We start from the raw sequence: 23408 nt of genomic DNA, 5'->3' as shown, positions 1-23408 counted from the left end.
TTTTTGGCACTCAAACAACTCACATTTTTCCCAAACTCATGTTACACAGTCAATCGTCAACTAGTCAATTGTTTATCTGCCGCTACCTCGCTTTTTCGTTACTCAATTACTTTTTTCAACGTATTCGCTTGACAGAGTAGTTTTCAATTTTTCAATTAGGGTTTTCAACATAAAATTGTAGAACTAACGAACCTTTACGTAGAGGTGATTTTATGAGCGTTGCACACAAACCTACATATATGCTGTGTCGTATCTACACATAATTGAAACTTGGTTTTTTCTATTTTTTAACATACTTTTGCGTATAGGTAACGAAAACAATCAAACCAGAAAAAGGCTCGTGTACATATATAGGTCACCATACATGTTTATTAGATGTTAATACTAGGGACAACCATGTATATGCTATACATATATAAATATTGCGTTTTCTTCAATGATCGACCCATAGAAGACTGCAAGAAAAACCTAGCACCTTAACATGCCGTCTTTTGACTTTATATCGTTGGAGTACGCTGCTGAAATAAATATACAGGTGAAAAATAAGCCTGCCCTTGTATAATATAAATTGCATGTACAATGCGTGGTGAACTGCAACGCTATATTCTGTCTCACTCTCTCATACTCTCTCTTTCTTTCTCTCCTTATCTCTCGTGCTCCTTTTATCCTCTTTTTGTACACAATTTTCTATAGTGTCATCACCTGTGATAATGGTTCATTGTGGTTATAGTTGGAGACATGGGAATACTATAGCAGACAAACAAACAACCTGCGAAGCTAGCCCCAAAAGCAATCGCAATTGTTCGCCTCTATTCTCTAGGAGTTTTTAGAGATTGTAGTTCATCTAACATCTCTTTCTAAAAATTTCTAAACGTTGCTAAAGTAATAATTTCATGTTTGAATTTAGGTTTGTGTGTGTTTGTTTGAAATATGTATGTTTGTGTGTGTGTGTGCGTTTGGATTTGTGTTTGTTTTGTTTACGTGACACACGTCGACACACACGACATACTCTTATAACGCACGCTTACTAAATTGTTTCCTTACGATATGTATTGTTTTTGAGTGTTCAACTATTGATTACTGTTATCATATTATGATTGGCATTTTTAGTCCTACTATTACTCTGTGTTTTTTTTATTTGTATCAATATCCCTATCAATATCATTATTGTTATCTACAAGGTAGACAGTTTTGCAGATTTCCAACCCTACAGTACTTGTTTACTAAACCTGTAAAAAAATATGTTCTCAGTGTTTATCTTTCCTTGTCTCTAGAAGGCCATTGTAATAATATGATAAGATTGTTGCTTTTTTGATTCCACCAAAATAGGTGATAGAACATGCATAAGAATTATTTGCTATTTTCCTTTTTCTTTATAATACGTACTTATTTCCCCATATTGGCATTTTAACTTACGAAAATTAGCATCTACATTGTACACGAAACAATTAAATTCAGTGCCCTGTGTATCTGTGGAGGTGTGGTAACTAGAGCTTCGAACTATGGGTATTCGTTACTTTTCTTCGTCTTCTATAAATATGCTATCTTGAATTTATAAATTGTATACATCTTAGATACTGATAATTTCTTGCTTTGTATTTCATTCAAATTAATTAAATTCGGAGTAGTAAAAAAAGTCACCGACCACTCGTCACGCGCACAAATCCGCACGGAGGTAATACATGATGGATTGGAAATAGTACAGACGATTGCATTCTATGCAATGAATTGCTTCCTACAGTTCGGCTACGAGTATGTCTTACGATTAGTTCGATTAGCTCACACTGATTTTGTGACCTTTGTATACAGTTGATAGGTTTTCACTACTGATCTGCGGTATAATTATGATAACGGTTAAAGCACCGGGATATGTGTCTGGCTTTTAGTAATTCATATGAAGTGCACAACGCCCATTCTAAGTTGGTTTTGCATTTATATTTTTATGTTTCTGTTTATCATATTTTCATGTCAGATTAACTACGCATACATAATCCATAGTCTACTTTAGTTTTTTTACCATTTTCCTTAGTTTTTTGTTTAAATAATATATTTCATTCACTTCGCTCCCCACCCACATTTCTAATTTCTAAACATCGTATGAATCACATGCATGATGATATTTGATCATAAGACCGCATCGCGTATATTATTATTATACTGACTATTTTCAAAAAATCAATCGATACTATACAGCAATAAAGCCGTATCCACTGTACTGCCCATCCTTTTCTTCTGTGTTGTTCACTTTTACTCTTTGTCATGGTCTTAAAAAGCTTTCATTATAAAGTGGTAGCTTTGTTGTCCGCTTACTGGCTATTTGTTTGTTTTACTCATTTTGTATATTAATATCTAAATTTTTTCTCAGTTTCACATGATATGTATTGGTTTACAGCGTTGTTGTAGATATTCCCTTTTTATATTTTTGCACAGCAACATTCAAACACCTCAAAAGTATTAATCGGTCACGTTAGTATTCTTGTTAAAAAACAAGCAGTCAAATGTCGGCACGCTTGCGGCACATCTAAACGACGGATATAATGTTTGATAAAACTCAAAAGGAAGAATAAAAATAACAAGTAACAACGTATGTTCACGGAAGTGAAATGAATGCCATAAGAATATTGTAAGACTTAAATTACCACTTTCATCTTTTGGTTTTTGTTGTTTTGCATATATACGTACGCTGGCGTATTATAGCTGCTTGCTCTAGCAATCACTCTAAACATATTAATTGTCTATCTTCTAGTATAGCTACACAGCAATGTTTCATAAGTCTTCAAGCACATGATATGTATCTGTAACAGAGGTTCGGGTTTTATCCATCCTTTCTTAAAAAGCGCATCACCCTGAACATACCGACTCCGTCTAAACAGCCTGCGATTGACGACCGCTTTACTCTTTCCAGGTTTCATGAGATTCTTAGATTTTCGTTTTCGTAGTGATGATAAGCGCCTGCGCCTCATCAGAAAAGCTCCTTGGAATTTTTTGATCACTACGACCACAACTAGTGACTGGTTGTATATTTTTTGTTGTTGTATGTATATCCATTTCAATATGAATTACTGTAGAAGTATTATGCAGCGGACTGTCGTACACGCCATGCAGTGCACCAAATGCGCCAGCGTCAGTCGCTTACTTTTCCAAGCTTCTTATTGCCAAGAGCAAAACTAAGAACACTATTACGACAGGCATTGTTGGCATAATGCTGCCCACTGAAACTTGGTCGAGCAAATTGCAGGGAGTCTTCGCGGGAACTGCAAATGGGAGATTAGAGTATAAATAAAATGGTGTGGCTTCGATATTGACGGTTCACATACCAGACCAGGCACGCAGTCGCGGTAAAAAGTCGTTCCAAAACGCGCACGACGTTGCCATCGGCCCTCGCCCATACTTTTCTCCTCGAAGATCATCTTCTCCTTCGGCGTTGAAGAGAAAGAAGATTGGGTTATCTTTGGTGTATAGCGGCCAGTGCTCACCTTCTAATGCCGGATTGCTGTGTTTTAATATGTGACACGAGTAGCATAGACGAATGGAAAGAAGGAGGAAAAGAGAGTGAGAAAAATCTGTTAACATGCACTACGTAATACCGGAAACTGTAGGATAACCCTTTTATGCATACCCTGAGCGCGCAAATTCACTAACAGATAGTACCATCCGTCGGCTTAAATCCCGCTCTCGCTGTCGATATTGTAAAGAGGCGTTCATTGGCTGGCCGAAGATGTACTCCACCTCGTCGCCATGCAAAACTCCCATCCATTCACCCCATAGGGAGGTACTGGTTCGCTATTGGATGATTGAAGCTTTATTACAATCTGCACAATCCGAAAAGGCACCACCACTCTTCCAAGACTTCGCATATCCGAACAATGTGGCATCATCGACAATTTGGGTGGTGTACTAATAAACTCACATGTGTGAAGTAGTAGTAATGCACGAGGGCACCACGCTCCGCAAGGCCTAATGCAAATTCGTTGGTGGGACAGATAAAGAAGTGATCGCCTACTGCTCGCCCAACTTGGTGCTGATTTTGATACCCATCGTTGCCGCTTTCCCATCCGGTGTACTATAAGGCAAATAAAAGCAAAGAATCACAATATTTTTCGAAAAATCGCATATTCAGATGACGGACATGTAATTAGATAGTATAGAGAGTGTTTTGTACACCACACAGCAGAAGTGCATCATCGACTAGGAATCTATACCTGAAATATAATTGCTTCACGCTCCGGTTCGGATGCTTTGTTGAAAATGGTGTTCATGATTTCGAGAAACTTTTCTCTAGGTAACGAGGTGGCTGCATCTTTTTCGAAATAATCAATGAAGTCGTACAGTAGAAAGTATGTACCTGGTTTGAGTTATGGATAAAGAAATAGAAGAATAAACAAATCGAAAACAATTTGCACTATACATTTCTTATTTTAGTGGATGGGTGTTTATACCTTCGTCCCGATTACTGCCCACAAGTATATCAATTCCAGTCAAGTTAACCTCACGCAGCATCGTCATCGGATCGGTGGTCATGAACACGCCATCGATGGTGGGGGCGGAGGGAAAGCCGAGGATGCCCGAATATGAATTCCACTGCTGCACGGAGATGGTCTTCGCGTCAACATTTCTCATGCACTGCATCACGGTGTGTGGAGATTCCTGGAAACAGCCGTTGCCGGGTGTGTTACCGGGTGCAACAACAGAGCATAGCAATCTCGCGTATGTGTAGCGCTAGACTCTACGTACCTTTAGCATAGTTAGATTGCAGTTACAATCGTCAATCAGACCTTCGGCCACTTGCAGGGCCTTCTCGGCGGTCATATGACTCCATGGCGCGTTCAGCGTACCAGATTGCAGAATACCGCGGGTTGACAGGCCCCGCGTGACGGGCGACAGCAGGTGCAGACTTACCGAGCTACCACCCGCGGACTCACCGAAGAGTGTGATCAGGTCTGGATCGCCACCGAACGCTTTCGCATTCTCCTTCAGCCAACGTATGGCGAGTGCTTGATCCCACAATCCCATATTGCCCGGCGCTTCCTCCTCGAGCCCGTTCAGGTACGGTGCCAGGTACAGGAACCCGAACGCGCCCACACGGTACTGCATGGAAGCAACGATTACGTTACCGACGGCGGACAGTATCTCCGCGTTGTAGGTATCTAGCGTCGAGGTGCCGCTCATGAAACCCCCACCATAGATCCAAACCAACATGGCCAGGCCGCCTTTGGACTGATGCTGGCGTTGAAAGTCCTCATCGTCTTGAAAGTACTAGAAGAAGCAAACATATAACGGCCCGCAGCGGTTACAAAGAAGTGCCAACGTTAAAATGGCGCAACACTACTCACGTCATTACTACCGAAATTCAACCCACGTCCGTGACGAAGCCGAGTTTTTGTTGGTACCCATATGTTCAGATATAGACAGTCTTCGGAGACATTGGTGTTTGGATTCCACATTTCTTCGCCCGCGAAGCCGGGGAAATATTCATACCTGAATGGAGAAGGACCAGATTTCAACCTGTTGGCTCGGCTGTGTGAACCAACTCGATGACGACTTACCGTTCCTGTATGCACGATGGAGGTAGTCTGGTTGCGTCGAGCACCCCATGCCACGGTTCCGCCGGGACGGGCTTCTTGAAGCGCAGGCTGTCCACCGGCGGCTTGGCGAATGGTACCCCATTGAAGACATGCACCTCGCGGCCCTGCACCATGGTCGAGCGGCCCCGTATCGGGCCGCTGCTGGTTTGCACCACCAAGCGATCGATGATGCCGTACGCGGGACATATCACAGTAGCTCCAAGAAGCACCAGTGCCAGTGCACCCAAACGTGGCGATCGGCCGGTCATGCAGCAGCGCATCGTAAACATCGTGGCCTTTGCGGCTAGACTGCGTTCTTCCAGACCGCGGCAGGCAGGAAGAAGCAGCCGGCGTGGGAAACTGGGAGTGAGTTCGCGCAGCTTGCTCGTTTTGAAGTGGCGGTTCGTAGTAGACGTGGAGTGCCAGAATCAATTTCGACTGGCTTTACCAGCTGGAACTTCGCATTATCCTTCACAGCACAGAATCAGCAGTAGTTTGAACAGTGATGACCTGTAAAAATTAAAATTAGCTGCCATTTAAACGAAATTCACAAGCTCCAGAAACGCTGAGATCCGACTACAAACTCCCGACCGTCTAACGTCCGAGACCGTATCGGACTGGCCCGGGGGCAGCGAACGCGTCCAGACGTTTTGAAAGCTAGAATCCGACCTAGGAGTCCCTGGGCGCTAGCGAAACGGTAAAACTGTCCAACGCCCCAAAAATCACTATAAATAGTAGATCCTGGGTGCCTTTTCCTCTCTAATAATGTCTCACATGGTCTCACACAGGGAAAATATTAGACATGGCTCAGTTGGCCGGATAATCAAGTATTTGGATTACCGGGAATCAAAACGGCACGCAGCATAGCGTAACGGTAACTATGAAAACCGTCCACAGACACACCCGCATATGTCCCGGGGTCCCAGACAACGCGTCGCGACCCGAAACGCGCCGCGAGAAAATCATTAAATACCCTTTAACGAGGATAATTGAAAGAAATTGGATGCATTAAAACAATTGAATCTCCCAACCGCCATCCAGATCAATCCAACACAAACAGCCCCTTCCTCACCCTTCCTCCTTCTCTCACCCGTCGACCAGGGGCTCCGGAGAATTCGGATCAGCGTTTCGAAGACGACCTCCCCACCACCACCACCCACCCTGCTCTTGTGTAAGGGACAGGCACCATGACAATCCAGATCACTGACCCAACAAATCCTGGGATACAAGTACATGACATGAAGGACGAAAACACACGCACACGCGCGCATACATGCACGCAGAGGAGAAAAAGGCGCAACCATGGAAAGGAAGTGACGGGGTGCTGGCGATGGCGGCAAGTGGCAGTGGCGGGTGCGTGACGTTGCGTCTCTTCTGCCCACCAATCAATCCCTAATTTTCTGTGCTCGGCAGGCGGCACGATGCCCAGCGAAAGTGATTACCTTAAGTGAACTGAAAGTAAAAAGAAAGCGAAAAGCACACCATAATTTTATACCTTTACATGTGCACAAGGTATGCACACTGTTATATAATTTCGCGTGTGGGTGTGTGGGTGTGCTGCTGCCACTGCCTGCTATTGGTGATGCAAACTCCCATACGGTAACTATGGCAAAGAGCATCCTCATCTCGAGAGCACAAACGTATCGCATAGCTTGGAGCTTGTAGATCACACACGAGTCGCAATTACCGTCGGACACTGGAACACATTCCACAGATCCCCAGCAGCACGGACTCCTTCCTTTCGTGGGGAGTTGCTGTGCTGTACACGCCAGTTGGCTGCGGGTGCAAGGGCTCGCAAGCAAGGATACCGTATCGAGAAACTATATTTTTTTTAAATGTTATTATTTATATTATATGAAATTGAGCATTATTACTATTACTCGGCCAAAAAAGTCCTCGTCCACGGAACACAATCCACTTGGGTGCTTGCGCCACTTGGCATTGCTCCCATGGCCCCCGGAAGTCACCGGAACAGGCCCGCCCGCCAATGTGTCTAATGACCTTGAGCGGTTTTGGTAGTGGAATTTTCTTACTACACCGCCGTCAAAGGTAGACAGTTCTATTGGGAATTATGGAGCGGAACACAATCGGTACACGGTGCGGTGTCATCAAGAAATGCGCCCGGGATGCACACACTTTTCCCCACAAACCCGTAGTAGTGTCGTAGTTATGTGCAGTCCTGGGAATTGAACACTCGAAGCAAGAACATTTTCCCCACTACGCGCCACACTTTCCCCCCCTTCCCACACCCCGGAAACAGTTCTACTGTTCGCCTCCCACTCCCCGGCGCCACCGCCACCACCGATCATCCAATACGAAGAAGCGTCGCGTAGTATTGATTTTCGAGAAATTATTGTACGGCGGGCAGCCGCGCTTAGCCGTTCTTGCTACTACACACACGCCCGTCGTCTCCAGGGTTAACCGTGTCAGGTGCAAAACTCCATACCTTCACATCGCTGCCCCGCCTCTCCTCCACCCTCTTTCACTTCCCTGTCCTGCTACCGCTGGAGGAAAACCCACTTCAAAGGAGCTCAATTTCGGCGGGGCACCTAAGGGCTACCAACAGGACGACCCGCCCGTCCGTCCGTCCGTTGCGGCTCATCCTGTTTCTCCCATCCCCGCTATCGCTATTGTTTCAGGTGCTTCAGGTCGTATTCGGGCTTCCAGCTATTGGGTTGGGTTTACTACTTGGTCTAAGTGGTACAAATCGGAACGGAACAAACCAAAAAAGGAGTCACCTGCCACATGTAACCATCGATATGTGTATAGTATGTGTACGAGGTCCGAGGCCGCAGCACGTTGGGGTTGATTGGCTGTCCTTCTTTGCTTTGGGGCTCGGCACCGCCGGAGGGTGCAGGTTCAGGACGATCGTGTAGTAGTGATTGCGGGCTCCCGCGCACCGTTGTATAGTGAAAAACTGGTCGACCGGTGCGTTGTGGAGGCTCTGGACGCCACCGAACACAGCAGGCTGCCTACAATTCCGTTCACTGCCAGTCACAAGCGGTGTGCCGCATTTTGACCGCGAACCGAGGGGGAGGTGACTTAAAATGCACACCAAATTTCGACACACACACACGCACACAACACAAGTGGGTGACCAAATACTAATTAGAATAGTTCACGGCACGGTACAAACAACAATTCCGTACGGCGATAGTAGGCGATGGGGAACTGAAATCAACTCGGCCCTTCAACTGCCGCGCTGTTCGTGTATGTTTGAATGTGGCGTAGTCGTCGTCCTCGTCGTCGTCCTGCGCCAACCGCTTTTACTGGGCAATGTAGATACTTAACCAAATATACAAGTGTATCAAAATGGTAATCTTTCGACAGCTCAACTGAAACTGACGTGCAAAACAGCTCCCGAGGCAGCTCCTAGTTATCAGCAGCATCGTGTGTACGATACGAACGTGCACGCTCACTTACGCTCGCCCACTATCGCTGTCTCTGTCCCCCGCACAAGCGCGACACACACATGCGACACAGTTATGCAGCCGCACGAGAGGAGGAAACACTTAGATATCGATTCTGGGAAAGTGGTGTGCCTTTGGGGGCGAGAGAGTATACCATATAGTACAAAACACCACGAGTTGCCTCCTGCCGTCGGTCGTTCGCTCTTCCTAAATTTGCCTCTCGCACTTTAACGTTTCCTACAACATGTGGCCAATCTCGCTCTGCTTAACAGAACGATTGGTTCAGCCGTTCAGCAGCAGCAAAATGATGTGTGCCATGCATCTTCGTTCGTGTGGAGGATTGAAGGACGATTTTGTGGAGGATTAAATTGAAAATAAATACACTACGCGCGTTTGCACACACTCAAACCGGTTTGTTTTTAAATGAAATGACTTTTATTGCATTTTTATCTGCAAAACCAATGACGATGTACGAATTGAGCAATTGAACATTTTTCAAACGAACTTTGCAAAATTACGAAAACGGCCTAACCCGTTCCTGTAATATTTAGAAAAAAAAATAAAACAAAACTCTTCTCCCTGTACTATGCCTCGCTGTTCGTAGCTGATCGTATCACAGATAGAGACAGAAAAAAAGATTGGCTATTCTGGATTTGGAAAGGCTATCAGCTGGACAGTCAACAGTTGTACCTCTGTTTTCACAGAACCCTCTCGGAACCACCAAGCCTCTTCTTTCACAGACACATCGTGGATAATTTTGATTTTGTATTGTTTTGGTTCGGTTCGCGTATTTCAATAGAAGCTTGACAAGTTTCAAGCGCCACTGAAACCTACTCCCCTGTCACGGTTTGGGGTTGTAATATCTGCTAAGCTAGTCAAATTCTTGAAGTTTCATTTTCAACACGGTCACGGTTTCGGATTTAATACATTGCTTCTTTTTTTCATCTTAAAAGAACGGACCGGTCCGCATTTATTAAAGTTGTAGCAATTGTTGAACGATACGCGCTTCATTTATCGACGTGATCGGGGGTGGTTTATGACGTCGGGTGCCTTAAGCGTCGCTGGAATTGGAATTAGAGCGTTGATCCCGCTCCACATGCTACGATTTGACTGCGCAGAAAAATCGTAGCGTGTGGACAGCGAAATTGCAACAATGTCGGTCGTTGTCGGCCATCGACGCAGATCTAGAAAATCTGAGCAAACGAGCATCAATATCTGTCCAATTTCCATACAAGGGTGCGTGTGGTGATGGTGGAAAGACATGTGTAGACATAGGCATAGATAGACCACAACGTGTCGGATCTGCGATTCATAATAAATCGTAGCGTGTGGGCGCTCCACAGATCGCTACGACAAATCGCACAAATTGCCTTTAAAGCCCTCCACACACCGGGAACGGAAATGTGCAATCACATCGCACAGACAAATCACAGCGTGTGGACCGGCCTTTACGGTGCCAGCAGCGGACCTACGGCCTCCACGTGAAGAGTAACCGACGACGCCTGGACTGTAAGGGGATGAACGCTACATCGGACGGAGGAGGCGTCAATAACAACAGCCACCGGCAGCGGCAGCGGGGGTGACGACGATGACCCTGAGCCGAGGGAGCGCCTGCGCACCATCAGCTGGTGGCAGGAGAAATGGACCGCCGAAGGGCAGCGACCAAAGGCCAGTCGAGACCAGCGGTTGAATGAGTTTTTACCGATTAGCTCATTTGACAGCAAGGATGTCAGAGTTCTCTACCACTGCACTTTTAAAAGCCCTCCACACACGTAAATTTCGTTACGTCACTTTTTCGAACCTATCACACCGGTTGCGAACGGCAACAGAAAAGTCGTTCGCCCTGTCGTTCGGGCGAAAACAATTAGACACATTTAGTCAATTTAAACAATTAGAAAACATTAGTTACGTGTCGAAATTTACGCTCCGATCTTTCCGTCGGCAGTGTGTGGAGGCCTTGAGAAATCATTAAGACCATGTTTACCTGTAACAATACAATGACGACATCGGGAAATAGACCTTATTGCACGGTGTTAAACCTGTTAAGTGCTGATTAGTAGCATTCCTCTGCCTATCCTACAATTGATCGGAAGATCACAGGGGAATAAGGAGCATATGGAATAAAAACGCTAATCCAAGCATTACGCAAAGTACGAGTGGTTACTTTTTTTCACTCGCCAGTGTTACAAAAATATCTTCAAATTATATAGGATGAACATAACTAGTCAGTTAGGACATTTAACGCATGAGTTCATCATTAGAGGACAATTATCCGTACATAAGTTAGAGCAATCAAGCATCATTCATGAGCATAATTTGATCCGAATGGTGATGCGCTTTGCAACAGTATAGCAAAGGGTGCATAGTTACACATTAAAAACCTAACTTAACAAAAACTGGTCATCAAATCTCACTAGAATGTTTTGAGCCATCCATTCGTGAGAACATTTCATTTGAGAACAGAAAGTGTGCATAAGTACATTTTATTTTATTTTGCTCTTGATTGTGGTATTTACAATTAGAAAAATTAAAAAAAGATATTTTGTTTATTGTACAATTGGTTCGCAGAACAGTGGTAGCAGTACATTCCAATGTTCGCGTAGCTTAAAAAATCATGCAAGTAAACGTAAAATCAAAATGAAAAAAATGTGTTTTAAGGCTAGCAGTAAGCATGCCTTGCTATGCGCGATGATGCAAATACTGAGATTAATTAAATTGTGAATGGTGTTAGAAAATTCCGTGCGCATCTGCTCCTTTCCGATCCGCTCTCCGTGCGTATCTGCTGCTCCATAGAAGCTAGTGGTTGCGAACCGCTCCTCTATTCGAGTACACTAAGAGTACAGTAATGCAAATCAGTAATTATTAATCTGAACCTGCTGTTGGTAGTAATGCGCTTCTACTACACAAGAAACGTGAACTGCTTGCTTGCCAAAACAAGATTAGTTTGTTAATTATAAAATGAAAAACAAGCGTGGCGCAATTGCGCTCTTAACTTAAACCTATGAATAAAATTGAATGTTTTGCGCAGAATCAACTAAAACCTATCATTGCGCCGAAGCTTCAAGATAGCTCATTCTTGGCTCTTATTTGCTACGATGCTTGTCTTGCCAGATGTCTGCGGTATGGTCGGGTCAGCTGTGTCCAATGTCTTCGTGTCTTCGATAGTCTCCTTGCGGTGTTCGTCAACTATTCCGCCGCTGGCCTCTTTGATCTTACTTTTCTCTTTATCTTTCTCTCCCTCCTTCTTTATTTCTGGCAAAGATTCTCTCTCCTTGTAGCGGGATGACACTGTAGATGATGATTTTTCCTTGGAGCTGGATCGCCAAAATATATTTAAAAACAAAAGCAAAGGCACGCTTGTAAGTTTTGTAACCGATAGTCGTTCGACAAGACTTTACACATACCTTTCTCGCTTGGATGATACGGTCGAAGTGGATCGTTTACGATCTCGTTTGTGTACAACGGCACCCAGACGGTCGTAAACATTGTTCATAATTGCATAGTATTCGGTATTCTTTTTCTGATTTAGACAAAAAGGAAAAAACAATCGTGACAGATTGCGTCATCAGAAAGATTTCTAGAAGAAATGTTCTTATGGCTCCTTTCATGAGTTTTACATCTATGAGTTTCCTGAACTTTATTGGATTGATTGCTTCATGGTATATGTTTCATGAAAGAGATTGGTTGCATCAATGCTTTGGATTATGGTTTTAATATTATCTGGGTTATTGTGTGGAATTGTTGATAGATCGAGTGATATGATTTTTTTATTTTAATTGGTATCGTATGCTTTTCATTCGTTGCATATTTTGTTTACTATTGTGCCGCATACTCCATATGGTGCAGGTTTTAGGTGTATTGTTGGCAAATTAGCTGTTGACGTATGCGGGGTGTGTGCAACCCGTAATCTGAACACATTGCTTGGATTAGCAACGTTTACTAGATGAGCCTAAACGTTCACACCCCTACCGAAAAGGAAAAGACCCACTTTTGTGGGACTTCAACGCTAAAATCGAAAGCGAACGGGCGTACCTCCAATATACCGAAATTCACAGTCTATCAGGGAGTCGCTGCAACTAATACACAAATAAATAAATATGAGCCAGGGACGGAGCACTCTAAGAACAAATGTTAAGCATTGTGGCCAAGAAATCTTGGCCACTTGTCGTAGAAAAACCTAACCCAACTAATTCGACGAAGTATAGTGTAGATGTGACGAAACGAAAGCGCATTGTGCGTAAAGAAATGATGCACAAATCACGAAACGACGTAATGGAACATAAAAATTTCAGGAAAGAAAAAATAATTCACAAACAAAGCAATTGAAAATTTCGTGAGTCTGACATTAGCATTAACGTCGTGCGTAAATGGATCAGTGAGCGATTCGATTTTTGATAGCTGGTAGGGATTAAAGTCAGGGAGCTGGTAGGGATTAAAGTCAAAACCAATGACCACGTACACTTAACAGATGCCCGAAATTCAATCACAAATGTGAGTCTGGGAGAATGAAGTTTGCAGAGGGATTAAAGCATAACTCAAAACCAATGACCACGTACACTTAACAGATGACATAAATTCGATCACAAATGTTCGCTAAAATAATAGCTGTTGGAAATAATAATGAACGCTGGCTTTTATTTTAACAATCATCTTCTGGGAAAATGAAGTTTGCGGAGGGATTAAAGCATAACTCAAAACCAATGACCACGTAGACTTAACAGCTGTTGAAAGTTATAATGAACGCTGGCTTTTATTTTCAACAATCATATTTTGGCAGAATGAAGTTTGCGGAGGGATTAAAGTATAACTCAAAACCAATGACCACAAAACCACTTAACAAATGCCATAAATTCAATCACAAATGTTCGATAAAAGAATAAATTTTGGAGGTAATAATGAACGCTTGCTTTTATTATCAAAAATCATGTGTTGGCAAAACGAAGCTTGCGGAGTTTGCTATTATTTGATAAAACAATCACTGTTAGGTATATTGTACATTTGCTTTTATTAACAAAATTTAAACTGGGTGAAGTGTATTTCGTGGGATCGGCTAGTTGGAAAAAAAAGATAAACCTTGCGCTCAGGTGAAAAAAAAGGAGTTGCCAATATTGTACTCATCCCACAAACCTCTCAGCATTCGTGAGTACCAGGTAGCTCGATGAAATCAAAGCATTGTGACGCTCGCAAAACTCGTGTGTTACAGTTCTTTTGGAATTTTTTTTACAAATTTGGCGAACGGTTGAATTTATTTTTAAAAAATCAACTTTGAATGCAACAAAGTTGAAGTTGCCAAGACTATCTTCTCCGGCACCGCTATAACACTTATTTTTTGAAAGATGAATTGGATTGAATTGTGTCGAAAAACGTTTCGACATTTTGTTTATGTACAAGAAATATTAAAACTTACCGAAAGATCGCGCACAGTTTGCTCAATATCGATCAACTTTCTTGTCAAGTTTTTCGTTTCGCCGACCAACTCCCTTACTTTATTGTTGGTCAGGCTGTTGTTAGACCTCAATTCGACGTTATTGACCTCCGAAATCAGCAACAATTTCTTTGTGGTATCCAGTTCTGCCTCAGTGCGATTCATTCGCTCCAGCATCTTCGCTACGTCAATGATGGAACCGTTGTATTCGAAAAAGCCTTTATGAAGAAACGAAGAAGAAGAAAACACAACACGTCACACGGAACGGATCTTTTTTTTTGTAAAATATTACCGTTTTGCATTGAAGATGCTCCTTCGCTCTTTCCTGTGTCGAATTCCTTTGAATTACTGCCGGAATGGTGTTTCTCTCTATCCGGGTCGTTTACTAAACGATCCAGACTTTGTTTGATTTGCATTTTGTAGTCCGTATTACCACGAGTAATTTCGGTCACGATCTTGTCCGATATTGCTTTTCCCGCACCGTCGTCAAGGGCCTCCTGTGCGGCATCACTACCAGTGCCTTCATTATCTGGCAGCTTTTTTTGTTCGGATTCTGAGTCTTCCAGCGCCTCCGCCGTTGGATCGATTGGCAGACGTTCCGTCAGTTTACGGTAATGTAATGTATCGCGAACGGTAGCTTTGGCCACTATTTTGCGTATTTGTGAGCGGGGGAGATTGAGGCCAAGTGTGTAGATGATTTCCTCTAAATCCTTTTCAAAAATGTAGCCACAATGCGTAACGTCAAAATAGAGAAACGAGAGCTGAAGATCCGTGTTGATGTGCGGTTTGACAGCTTTTTCTCTTGCATTACGATCCTCGTCACTTTCACCAGGATGACGCGTTGAACGCTTACGTGTCTCACGCTCTTCCGTATCACCAACCCGTTTACCATCGTCACCCTTATCTCCAGATGTTGGTTTTTGATCGTCTCCGTTTGATTTGCCACTTTCAGAAACAGTTTTTGAAATCGCCCCATCAGCAGTGCCATCCTTCTTATCGCCTTCTTTTTTCGCAGCAGGGAGCAAACATAACTCTTTGTAGATTTTGAAGCCAAAATCGCGAGCCAGCATGTCATTAAATAGCTCGGCGAACAGCGATACCTCGAAGGAGTACTCCTTTGTATCTTCCGGACGATAGTCAAGCAACACCGATAGGGAAATAACTGAGCAGTCAAACTTTCCCGACTTAGCAACACGTGACGGATGCACAATAATATGTGGTTTCTCCGGCAATACGTAGCGTTTATCCAACAGCTGACGCTCTTTTTCACTAAGCTTAACCTTTTGAACCGTTGGTTTGCCCTCCGACTTTACTTTAGTATTTGCCATTATTGACGCGGCATCGTCATTATCAACTTCCATTGATGCGTCATTGTCAACGGCTTGATTAATTGTGTTTTCACTGTTAATTGCTGGTTCGCACGAAGGTTTAATTTCTGGTGATGCTTCTAGTTCTTTGATTACCGCCGCTGCCTCCTCGGCTGTGACGAGAATCTCTTCATCAGGTAGGGTCATAGGATTTTCAACATCATCTTCTAAATTATCAGTTTCCATTGAGTGTTGGTCCTGCTGTTTCTGCTGCTGTTCCTGCTGCTCATTTGACTTCTCATGCAGCTGCTCTTGTTCCTGCTCGTGCTGCTGCTCTTCCTTCTCCTCCTGCTGCTGCTGTTCCTGCTGCTGTTTTTGCTGCTGCTGCTGCTGCTCCTGCTCCTGCTGCTCCTGCTGCTCCTGCTGCTGCTGCTGCTGCTGCTGCTGCTGCTGCTGCTGTTGCTGTAGCTGCTGTAGCTGCTGTAGCTGCTGTTGCTGCTTCTGTTGCTGCTCCTTAATGATTACCGCGGACAGGCGAGATAGGAGCACAGCTTTAATCCCTAAAAAGGAAAATGATTGTACAACAATTACACAAGTATGAAACGAAAATGGTACTGTTAATAGCTGTACAAGTAATTTATACACAAAGATATAAATTCAGTAACTTACCGTCAGTGGGCAGATTACGAACAGTCAACTCGGCCTTTAGTTCAGCAACCTTCATCTTTTTGTATTCCATAAGATCAATCGTATCCGTTTCTGCACTCAGTGTTTTTCCAGGTTCCGAGACTTCCTATAAATGGACACAAAATAATATTCAAACGAAATCAATATATTAGTCTTCGATAATGCCATCATCATCCACGATTGTAAATCATCGATAGAAATTGTTCGAACTGTGACATTTTTCTTAATGCAGAAAGCAACCGCACTTTCCATCGCAAATCTGAGAAAAAAACACTTCAAAGCTTCCGTACAGTAAAACTAAGCTGCATCTGCATTACCACAGGATGTAGCCGACTGTTTACTGGCGGTGAAAAAGAAAGGTTTCTGAGATTGTGTAAAGATTCGTTTTGATTTTAGTTTTGATCAAAGTTCTAACTAGCGGATGGAGTCATCGTAGCAGCTTCGATCGCAGCAGCATTCGCGTTACCATTATCGAAGATGCTAATGAGGTGTTGTTGGTGCCGAACTGCTGCTTCCCCGCTTGCTCTGTTTCTGTCACCGTTGATGCTGCTGTCTGTGATGTTGCCGGATACACAACGCCCAACAATGGTGGTGCAGTGGCTGCTTCTGTTGTTAACTCTGCTACTGGTTCTGACGGAACTGCTGCTAGTGATATTGCTGCTTCTGCTGTTGAGGGAGTTACGATCGTAGCCGTTGCATCCGCTTCGTCGGTGTCACCCGTTGAATTCTGATCTACGGCTACGGCCAATGGTGCTACTATTGCTATTGTTTCTGCAGATGACAATATCGACGACGGTGACGACGATGTTGCTTCTGAAGATGCAGGCTGTTTACCCTGCAGGAGCGTTGCTGCTGCATCATCCTGAGTTTTACGTTTAGCAATACCCTGGTTCGCTTCCTCGGCGCCGCTGTCAATAGAGCTGCTACTGTTAATAACGCGGGCCAAGCTAGCTTTGTAGCAAAGCCGGGTTTGCTCCCACTCCAAGAGGGTTGGCTGGCAGGAGCGCATATCGGGCAGAAATATGACCACCGTTTCTACACGTGGTGGAATCAAACGACCCTTGTGCTGGGTTTCGGAACGACGGTAATAGAGCTCCACGAAACGGTACCTGTGTTGTATACAGCATTGTTTAAGTTCAGATTGAGAATGTTAAAAGAAGAATAGTGCATTTGATTAATTTGAGGCGCTACGATGATTCTTTCATCTTATTATCTTTGATAGAGACTTTTACCGAGAGCATGGAAACGCCTACGTAACAACCCAATAGAAATTGTCTGTCATCTGGGAACACGCCCAATGGTCATGACAAAAATTAAAAAAAATCGAACAATCAAACTATCCGACACGGCTGCGGGGGCAGAAAAATGACAAATTAATCTGCCCGAATCTATACATTTTTTTTCCTAACATTGTGTACACGGCTCAGCAAAGCGCTGCACACTAACCTGTCTATTGATTCTAAGTGCATCTATTGCATGGAATTGTAAAATTTGATTTTAATTAAATTGTTGTGTACGGTAAATGTTATACATTGTTTATAATAAAGACAATTTTGCCCCCTACATCGCCGCACCTAGAGAAACCATGTGATGCACAGTCGTGGACCCTTAGTTTGTTAAAAACCTATTAAAAACAAAAACAACGAAAATCTCACGCGCAATGCACACACGCATTGCTGTTTTCTGGAGCTCCATTCGTTTTGTATAAAGTTGATGTTGACACGACACAGTTGTGTTTGTGAGAGTAGAGTGTGAGAGTAGAAAGAGTAGTTCTTAATGTTTTTTCACAGGATTTTTTCGAAATAAAGGACCACAACTAGACATCCCCTGATATTTCTAAAGCAAAGGTGCAACGGTGTAGGTGGATTTTTTAACTGTCTTTAGATTTTTACTAACCGAAACAAATCACACATTGAAAATATCTATTGAATAAACCTATATCGTTATGCTTGTGAGAGCACTGCAGATTTAAGTGTACTGTAATACCAGGAGGAATTCAAAACCCAGTCACTTTCATAGAAATATTAAACACAAGTGATTAATTCGATCTTCCAACACACGTTGCTCAATGAAAGTTTCTTTCGAGCTCTACTGCGGGTTGATCATTAATTTAAAGAACCTGTATACATAAAATGACGGTATGCAAGCGAAAGAAACTGAAATGGTATGAAATAACGTATCATCCCACTTATTGACATTATCTGACTAACGATGGAATATACTCAATTCAACCAAACGGCGACTTAATAATGTGCAACAGGTGCAAGGGCTCCATGTTCGTTTCGCAGTGCAGAAAGAATTTAAAACCGTGCGAACGGACAAAGTGATTTCTGTGTTTGATTTAGGTTTACATAAATAATCTCTCTGTAGCATGTTTATGTTTTTTTTTTATATTAAATCCGACCGTAAACAATACCTACCAGTGGGCGCATTTCGAAAGATCAATTCCTGTCATTGCTTTACAAGTGCGTATCGCCGTCCGGACCAGCACGGTTGGATCGGAGTAAGGGTTTAGTCCATCCAACGATGGTGACCAAGGTCCACCGATGGCCATAGTTTCATTTTTGCCACGCGTACCAACGAGAAAACTGATTAGTCTAGTAGGATGCATGTAGTCGCGCTCTACGTCATAGCGGTCCTCGCCCTTCGCAAAACACTTCTCATAAAACTCTTCGATAGGAGGCGTACTTATGAGCATCACTTTTGCACTATATAGGTAGTCTGCATCGGCTGGATCTAAGCCGGTGTCGTCGGGAATATGGCCAAGCTGTTGCTCTGGCGATTCGACATCCTTGTGCATGATGTGAAATTGGCATGAGTTGCGAATGGAGAAGGCTTCACCGGGTAGAAACGATTCTGTCCAGCGGATATCCGAGATAAAAAAGTCTGACGGAATGTAGAGATTGTTATATCGCCGACGCACTTCCATTACTTCTGCAGATTTTCTGTAAGCATTAAAAGATGGCGAAGTTTTAGTTCAGAGTACAATATTGATGAATGCGATGACGTGCGTGATGACTCTTCCATTCACATGCATGCAAAATGCGTCTGAGGTATATTATCAAACTTAAGATTGAATGCTATGGTCTTACATGGTTAGAAGATGTTTTGGCACTTGTACCATATAACGGGGAACCGAGCGAACACGTCTGCGTTTTGGCGACGACCTGCGCACCGGACTGCGTTCCTTTTCACGACGTTCGTTAGAACGTTCCCGTTGCTTTTCGCGATACGGTCGATCATTGTCGCGTTCCTCACGGCGACGTCGGCGCTCGGGTTCATCAAACTGCACAAACCGTAATCATGTTAACAAGTAAAATGTAGCGTTAGAGTTTGGTATGGGGTAACGTATTGCTGTAGTCAGTGTAAAGTTGTTGCATTCGGGGAAAATATGTATACAGTGGATAACGAAAAAGGAGTTTAGCTAAAAGGGGTGTGAATAATATGTGAAAACATGAAAACATCTTCTTTTGGAATCGTTCGTTTAAGTTGATAAATGTTAGTTTAGGATTCTCATAACAAGATTATGATGAATAAATGTCATTTTGATTTAAGGTCGTGTACCCCTAGGTCTGTGGTCAACTGCGTCCACAAGCGTTACCGACTACCATATCAAAATATCATTTACATATCTTATAATATAATGGGTTTCGGAGAGTTTCTTCTTCTTTGGTGCTATAACCGCTGTGCAGTCTTGGCCTGCACCAAAGACATTGTTAATATCTCTGGTGCTATCCGTAACAGTTCGTTTTCACGGGCGGTGTTGTTAAACCCAGCGTCAACCCACCTCTGTCTCGCCGGTATTAGGAATCGAAACCATGGCCGGTTGAGTGACAACCGGTCCCGGGATTCGAACCCTGGCTAGCTGCGGTGACAGCGAAGAGCGTTACCGACTACTCTATCACCGGGGCTGATAGGGCTAAAGCGGGCGCTTCGGAGGGTTTAGAGAAAGTAATTTTTTCGCCCTCGTATTTTATACATTCTTTTGTTTTCTTGGGTTAAGCTAGCTAAGCTAACTTGTATTTGCATATACAATATAAACACTGTAATAAAGTTGTTCAAACAGGTACGAATGAAGCCAGCGCTCCATATCAAATGGTGAATACTTATATGAATTAAACGCGCGTACTTATTGTTAAAAGAACGTTCATCGACGTTTATATCCTTGCCGAGGATTCTTCCTCCGTGACAACTTTATGGCCCCGGGAGGGATATGGAATAAATGCCTTCAAGCTCCACTGGCGTATTATCTGGGTGTAAAAATTCAATGACCTACCTCTTCCTTGTTCGATCGGTTGTTTGAAGCGCGATGCGATTGCCGGTCGGGCGATTTGTAAGGTGGACTATAACGATTACGGGATCGATTTCCGACTTCCTGCGAACCCATCGCAATAGCATTGTAAATTGTTCCTCCGTGCGATCTTCCAGCGGTATTCACATGCGCGCCCGTTGCCGGAGAGTTTGTGTTGGTTGGGTGCAACAACTGCACTCGGGACGCGTTCCATTTGAACGGCATGTTAGAATTGTAAGCAGCATCCACCAGAACACGATCGCCTTCCTTCGGAATCACCCCCTTGACACATACATTCGTGTGGAAAAACACCTCATCATCGATGAACCCGCAGTCGCTATGAGTCTTCGTCACCGTGCCAGTCCCGCTGAATACTCGGTTATTTGGATTGAATTTTGACGGATTTTGATTCACCGGGGCTTGGGCCGGTTGTGGTTGCGGTTGGTTTTGGAAACTGATCGCGCCTATAGTACGGGCGGCAGGATACTGCACTGTGTGCGAGTAAATCTGCTGTTGCTGGAGACCCATTGGAGGCAGAATGGAGATATTTTGCTGTTGCTGCAGACCTGGAGGATATAGGAAACATTATGTAATCTGTTGATGTACCCTTTCTGTAGAGAGGCAAAGAAAAATAGTGAATAAGACTAAAATGTTTACATGTTTACACAATAAAAAATATGTGGAAAAATCGTTCTATCTGGTGAAGTTGAATAGTTTTGGTTTTGAATGAGCCCGGTGAAGCAGTCAGCGGCAGTTGATTGTAAGCACGTTAAAAGCTACATTTTCAATCCAGGAAAACCTTTTAATTCATCACATTCAAAATTTTCCGAAAATATCAACACGTGGGACGGCTTATTAGATCCGCTAACTGTACCCGGTGGACGGGGACCGTGGAGTCAACAGAACATGCCATGCTCTTCTGCCCACGGTTCTAATAAGAGAGGGAGGATCTGCTAGCGACCGCTTTTCACTCACGGTGCTTAACCTGGTGAGCGAAATACTGCGGAACGCGCAGTTGGCGCTTCTGGCTGGCCGTGGCAACCCGACGCAGCACCGAACCGGACGAGAACGTCTGATGGCGTCATGCACTCGCCATAGCCCCAGCAGAAGCACATTCTGCAAGAAAAGCGCGACGAAATGAGCGGCAAGTGATGGGGCAGAAGCAAAACCAACCAGTTAGAGGACTGTCTTCTGTTCATAGTTTCTAGGAAATTACTTTCAAGCTCTGCCAGCAAGCAACAAGCTAGCAAGCAAACACCATAGTTCTATGAGCATAGCGATTAATTAGGTTATTCACCGTTTAATTACGAAGAAAAAAATGGCCAGAAGATAAGCGGAAAGCGAATAATGGACCCCAATTGTTGCCCTGTGTTCGTTCGATAAGTCTCGATGCACAGCAATGTAGTGTCATCTGAAGACATTTGCCCGCCTGCCCATTCCGCAAAAACTTTCAACCAGGTGCTCAGCAGCCATCAAATTCGTAGAAAAAAATCCATTGTAACGTTAACACAACCTCATTGTGAGTGTTGCACACGCGCTATGATTTGGCGGAGCATACATTTTTTGAGCCATCGCCATATAATTGTTGCAAGATGGCGAAAGCAATTTTGATTTTAATGGGTTTTTAACAAATACGTGGATACGGCTTGGTATAGCCTAGCATTTCTAAAACAAAGGAACGGTGGCGTGACCAAGCAACTGTTTGCACTAAAACGCATTGGATGATCATTGGACTAGCTAAAAAAAAACATATCAAAACTGTGCCACAAGCTACGGAGGACGTATTTTAGGTTAGTTTATCGAAAGTCATTCTTTTTTCGTGTATTATCTATAGCTTTCGATAAAAACGATTTCCCGGTGCTGGTTAGTAGTAAAATTGTAACGACGAGTAATGAATCCATTTTATTAAAAATACATACCTATGCTCGGGTTGTAAACGGGCTGCGCTTGCGGAAAGCTGACTATAGTTTGCATGTTGGTGATGCCTTGGTGGCCAGCATTGCGCTGCCACGGAGGGTTCTTCTGATTGAACGCCATTGTTGCCACGCTACGAGGCAGCGAGCGAAACCCTCCTTTCCAAAGCTGTGCCGCAGCACACACAGAAACTGATCAAACAAAAGCTAATTGTATCCTACACCTATAGTACCAATGTTTAGGAGCTACCGATTTTTCGGTAACTTTTGTCGGGTTTCTTCGTATTAATTGGGGTACGCACGCTACAGCTATATCTATAGGTACTTATGTTTTCAAGGTGAACACTACACTGTACGTGGCCTGATTCGAACGATGATGGAACCGCGATGAAGTACAACAGAACTCAAATTTTGATTTGAGCCCAGTCTTTTAAAGCAATTCGGAAATACGACGAAATATTCTTTTACCAAACCTGACTCTACCGAACCAATGGATGCCGTGCGCTCGAATGACAAAAGAGGACTGCTAATTTTGGCATCAGCGTCACCATGCTGGCAGCACTGCCTTCAAATGCGCGTCATCTGAAACGCACAAAATTCAAATTTCGTTTACACGGAGGGTGAATATTTTTGAATTCTAATTTCAAAGCTAAAACGCAAATATATTTTAGTTTTCAATATTCCCGTTACTCGAAAAAACAGGATATATTCGCTTTTTAAACCCGTAACTTGTACAGGAAATGATTCACTTTGTTGCAAATTAAGTATTTTGCCAACAATTCCATGTCTTAGTGATGGGAGATTTAATCTC

The 23408-nt window shown here is 43.5% G+C and overlaps 2 protein-coding genes across 3 annotated transcripts; both read right to left on the bottom strand.

The window, feature by feature from the left end:
• Positions 1-2478: 2478 nt before the first annotated feature.
• LOC131213250 (acetylcholinesterase) lies at positions 2479-5833 on the bottom strand. 2 transcript variants are annotated; one of them, XR_009156955.1, is made up of 10 exons: positions 5547-5833; positions 5334-5478; positions 4735-5256; positions 4440-4647; positions 4203-4345; positions 3911-4063; positions 3620-3783; positions 3318-3493; positions 2857-3254; positions 2479-2795 (listed from the first exon to the last, which is right to left on the bottom strand). XR_009156955.1 is itself a non-coding variant. In XM_058207258.1 (9 exons), the coding sequence occupies exons 1-9, from the start codon at positions 5831-5833 to the stop codon at positions 3133-3135; spliced, it is 1920 nt and encodes a 639-aa protein (XP_058063241.1). In that variant the 3' UTR covers positions 2479-3132. The 2 variants fall into 2 exon arrangements, 1 of the variants encoding a protein (XP_058063241.1); XM_058207258.1 differs by having other exon boundaries at positions 2479-3254.
• Positions 5834-11443: 5610 nt separating this feature from the next.
• Positions 11444-22755, bottom strand: LOC131213957 (cell division cycle and apoptosis regulator protein 1-like). The gene is made up of 10 exons (XM_058208212.1): positions 22604-22755; positions 20670-21250; positions 19486-19679; positions 18814-19338; positions 16860-17502; positions 16376-16499; positions 14692-16266; positions 14382-14617; positions 12379-12494; positions 11444-12288 (listed from the first exon to the last, which is right to left on the bottom strand). Exons 1-10 carry the CDS (start codon positions 22719-22721, stop codon positions 12045-12047), a joined length of 4356 nt encoding a protein of 1451 aa, XP_058064195.1. The 5' UTR covers positions 22722-22755; the 3' UTR covers positions 11444-12044.
• Positions 22756-23408: the final 653 nt, after the last annotated feature.

Source organism: Anopheles bellator, chromosome X (genome assembly GCF_943735745.2).
Source record: "Anopheles bellator chromosome X, idAnoBellAS_SP24_06.2, whole genome shotgun sequence".
Classification (NCBI taxonomy): domain Eukaryota; kingdom Metazoa; phylum Arthropoda; class Insecta; order Diptera; family Culicidae; genus Anopheles; species Anopheles bellator.
This window is presented reverse-complemented; position numbering and strand designations above follow the sequence as displayed.

What these genes read in the sequence shown, in the direction of transcription:
- LOC131213250 (XM_058207258.1), bottom strand. Translation starts at nt 5,833, where the DNA reads ATGACCGGCCGATCGCCACGTTTGGGTGCACTGGCACTGGTGCTTCTT. An exon ending in CCATCGTGCATACAGGAACG is followed by an intron (nt 5,479 to 5,546) that starts GTAAGTCGTCAT and finishes TTCTCCATTCAG; the next exon opens with GTATGAATATTTCCCCGGCT. An exon ending in GCAATCTAACTATGCTAAAG is followed by an intron (nt 4,648 to 4,734) that starts GTACGTAGAGTC and finishes GGCTGTTTCCAG; the next exon opens with GAATCTCCACACACCGTGAT.
- LOC131213957 (XM_058208212.1), bottom strand. Translation starts at nt 22,721, where the DNA reads ATGGCGTTCAATCAGAAGAACCCTCCGTGGCAGCGCAATGCTGGCCAC. An exon ending in CATTAGCATCTTCGATAATG is followed by an intron (nt 16,500 to 16,859) that starts GTAACGCGAATG and finishes GTCCATTTATAG; the next exon opens with GAAGTCTCGGAACCTGGAAA. An exon ending in AGCATCTTCAATGCAAAACG is followed by an intron (nt 14,618 to 14,691) that starts GTAATATTTTAC and finishes TTCTTCATAAAG; the next exon opens with GCTTTTTCGAATACAACGGT.